This window comes from Ictidomys tridecemlineatus, chromosome 3, assembly GCF_052094955.1.
Source record: "Ictidomys tridecemlineatus isolate mIctTri1 chromosome 3, mIctTri1.hap1, whole genome shotgun sequence".
Taxonomy (NCBI): Eukaryota; Metazoa; Chordata; class Mammalia; order Rodentia; family Sciuridae; genus Ictidomys; species Ictidomys tridecemlineatus.
The window spans coordinates 47478726-47481831 of record NC_135479.1 but is presented as its reverse complement, the minus strand read 5'-3'; the positions used below and the strand labels follow the sequence as shown (position 1 = coordinate 47481831).

Genomic DNA, 3106 nt, shown 5'->3' with positions numbered 1-3106 from the left:
AGTAGAGGTTGATAATGTTGGCATTTATCTGGCTGCAGATCAGGAGCTCATGGGGCCCTGTGGAGGGTCTGTCAGATTTTTGGAGGGAAAGTGCTTAGATATGCAGATGGTTTAGAGACTTACATATATACACACATGTATATGTATGTATACACATTAATGTCTACTTTGCCAAAGAATGTGCTTCTTGAGTTGTGCTAAGTAGATTTGTCTTATAGAGTATAGACAATAAAAAAACACACACAGCTTGACCTGTGTTGCATGTGTGCAATTCCAGCTACTCAGGAAGCTAGGGAGGAGTGTCCCAAGTTTGAGGCCATCCTGGGCAATTTAATGACCCCTGACTCAAATATAATTTTTTAAAAAATAGACAGGGGATATGGGTCAGTTGTTAAGTGCCCCTAGTTCAATACCAAGTATATTTTTTATTAATATGTTATAACTTTTGTAGTATAGTTGAATGTGGTAATGTAGATATATAAATAGATATTGATGCTGTCAACATTCCCCAACAGATTTGAAGTTATTTAAACAGCCACAGAAGTAGGAATTAGCAGTGATTCCCATCCAGAATATAAATAAGACTGTTCAACTAGAAGTAGACATGTGTTCTTGTACATAACTGATATGCACACGTGGTTGGGATATATAAATAGATGCCCATTAGTTCTAATTCTCTCTTTTTGTTTTCACTTGAGTCAATTTTTTGTGGCAGTGGGTACTAGGGTTTAAACTAAGGGGCACTCAGCCACTGAGCCACATCCCCAGCCCTAAGTAACTGTATTACAGGCATTTGCCACCACTTCCTGCTGCTTTCTTTTCCTTTTCTTTCTTTTTCTTTTTTCTTTAATTTCTTTTTTTAACAATTATATATGGTTTTATTTTGTCAGTGTTTTGTCCTTGAGTTCCTAACATACATTTTAACTAACTTAAGCCGACTCTCAATGAGCACTTTGTCATTTTTTGTGCATTGAGAAAACTTACAGAATAAGGTAACTCATGATATTCACACAATAACTACCTTGTGGGAAACAAAACTTGCTTTATATTTATCTGACTTTTAAAAAGTTGTCAATCATTTCATACCCCAAATCATGTGATTGTCAATTCTGCATGTTCATGGCACTCTATCACATAGATCACAACAAAACTTTTTATTTTATTTAACTTGATGCTATTGCAAAGAAGGAACTGTCAAAAGCTAAACAATCTCTAAAATCAGATTATTGGATCTGGGATAATAGCTAGTGGTAGAGCATATGGATAGCTTTCCATTTCCATTTCCATTTCAATATGGCTTTCCATTTTCAACAACTTCAAAGATGAAATGAGAATGGGTTCTACTCATTGGCTTCAAGATCTAAGCAGAATAGGGGCTAAATAACTGAATTAGGAATAGTAAGGCAGTTTGAAAGAGAGGGAAAGGAATAAGCAGATTTTAGAAAGGTTAAAAATGTGTTTCTTATGTTACTTTCAAAGACACGGTGTCAAGAGAAAGATTAAAATTCAAGATTAGGGGCCATTACATGAGAATGATGATAAAGATCTGAGAGTACCATATAAGAAAAGCTCAGAGGAAAAAAAAAAGATCATGAATTCCTACAGATACACTGGATGGAAGAAGAATTTTTTATAGACACAATGAAGATATTGTGTCCAACTAAAAATAAATATTAAAAAGAAGTGATTTTTAGGGTACTAACTGAAGAAATCAAAATTTGTTTTTCTGTGGTGGAAAAGTATATAAAACCACTGAAGCAAAAGACCATCTGGAGAGAGAGGAGAAGCAGCAGGTGGCCGTGTTGGGAGGGGTCAACAGGGTGAAGAATCAGGGGGAGGAATGGGGTAAAGTTTGTCTGCATCCTCTGATCCTCAGACCCCTGGACAAGAGCCCACACCCTGCGATGGCTAGCACTCAGAACTTTCTCTGACAGTAGAGTCTGTGTAGAGCGTCCTTCATGTCTCGGTTCCTCAGACAGTAGATGACAGGATTCAAGGAAGGGGTGAGGATAGAGTAGAAAATGGATGCCAGGCGACCCTGGGTCGGGGAGTACTGAGACGCAGACCTCAAGTAGGTGAAGCTTCCACTGGTGTAAAACAGAAGGACCGTGCTCAGGTGGGAGAAGCAGGTGGAGAAGGCCTTCCACCGGCCATCCACGGAGGGCATCCGCAAGAGGGTGGAGATGATGCGGATGTAGGAGAGGACCTTGAGGGCAAAGGAGCTCATGATGACGCAGCTGCCCACAGCAAAGACCACCTCCTCACTGGAGTGGAAGTCGGCACAGGAGAGTCTCATGAGAGGAGGAATGTCACAGAAGAAGTGCTCAACAACGTTGGGCCCACAGAAGGGAAGGGAGAAGGTGTTGAGGGCCAGGAAGGCTGCATAGAGGGCCCCGCCCACCCAGGCCAGGACCACCAAGGCACAGCAAAGCCTCTGGCTCATGATGGCCCCATAGAGCAAGGGCCTGTAGATGGCCATGCACCGGTCATAAGCCATGGCCGTGAGCAGAAAGCACTCGGTCGAAGCAAGTGTAAAAAACATGTAAAGCTGAGTGACACACTCAAAGTAGGAAATGACCCCAGATCCCTCAAGGGTGGTAGCCAGGGCCTTGGGGACGGTGACTGAGGTGTAGCTCAGATCCACAAAACACAGATTCTTCAGGAAGAAGTACATGGGCAAGTGCAGGCGGCTGTCTCTAACCACAGCTATGATGACAGAGATATTCCCCAGGAGGGCAAAGGCGTAGACCCAGGAGAAAAATAAGACGACCACTAATCTCCATTCTGGGATGTCTGAGAAGCCCCTGAGGATGAACTGGGTCACTCTGGTGTGATTAAACATTTCTCTCTCTCTGAAGTTGTGTTCGGATGCAGTGGCCACAGAGAGCTAAGCAAGAGAACAGAAGCGGGAGATGAGCTGGAAATCTTGTCCATGAAGGGCTTTTGTCTACAGAGGTACATCTTCTCTCAATGGAAAAACGCCCAAGAAGCATCTTACGTAATGGCCATAACTCAGGGAATTATGTGATGATTTTGATGAACCAATCCTGCAGCCTGTGTCCAAGTCATCTTCTCTCATCACTTTGCTGGAAGACAGAGCCTCATG

General features: G+C 42.4%; 1 protein-coding gene across 1 annotated transcript; it reads right to left on the bottom strand.

The window, feature by feature from the left end:
- Positions 1-1915: 1915 nt before the first annotated feature.
- Positions 1916-2842, bottom strand: LOC101971858 (olfactory receptor 5V1). Its single transcript, XM_005337286.2, has one exon. The coding sequence runs from the start codon at positions 2840-2842 to the stop codon at positions 1916-1918; it is 927 nt and encodes a 308-aa protein (XP_005337343.2).
- Positions 2843-3106: the final 264 nt, after the last annotated feature.

Coding starts and splice junctions, on each gene's coding strand:
- LOC101971858 (XM_005337286.2), bottom strand. CDS start 2,842: ATGTTTAATCACACCAGAGTGACCCAGTTCATCCTCAGGGGCTTCTCA.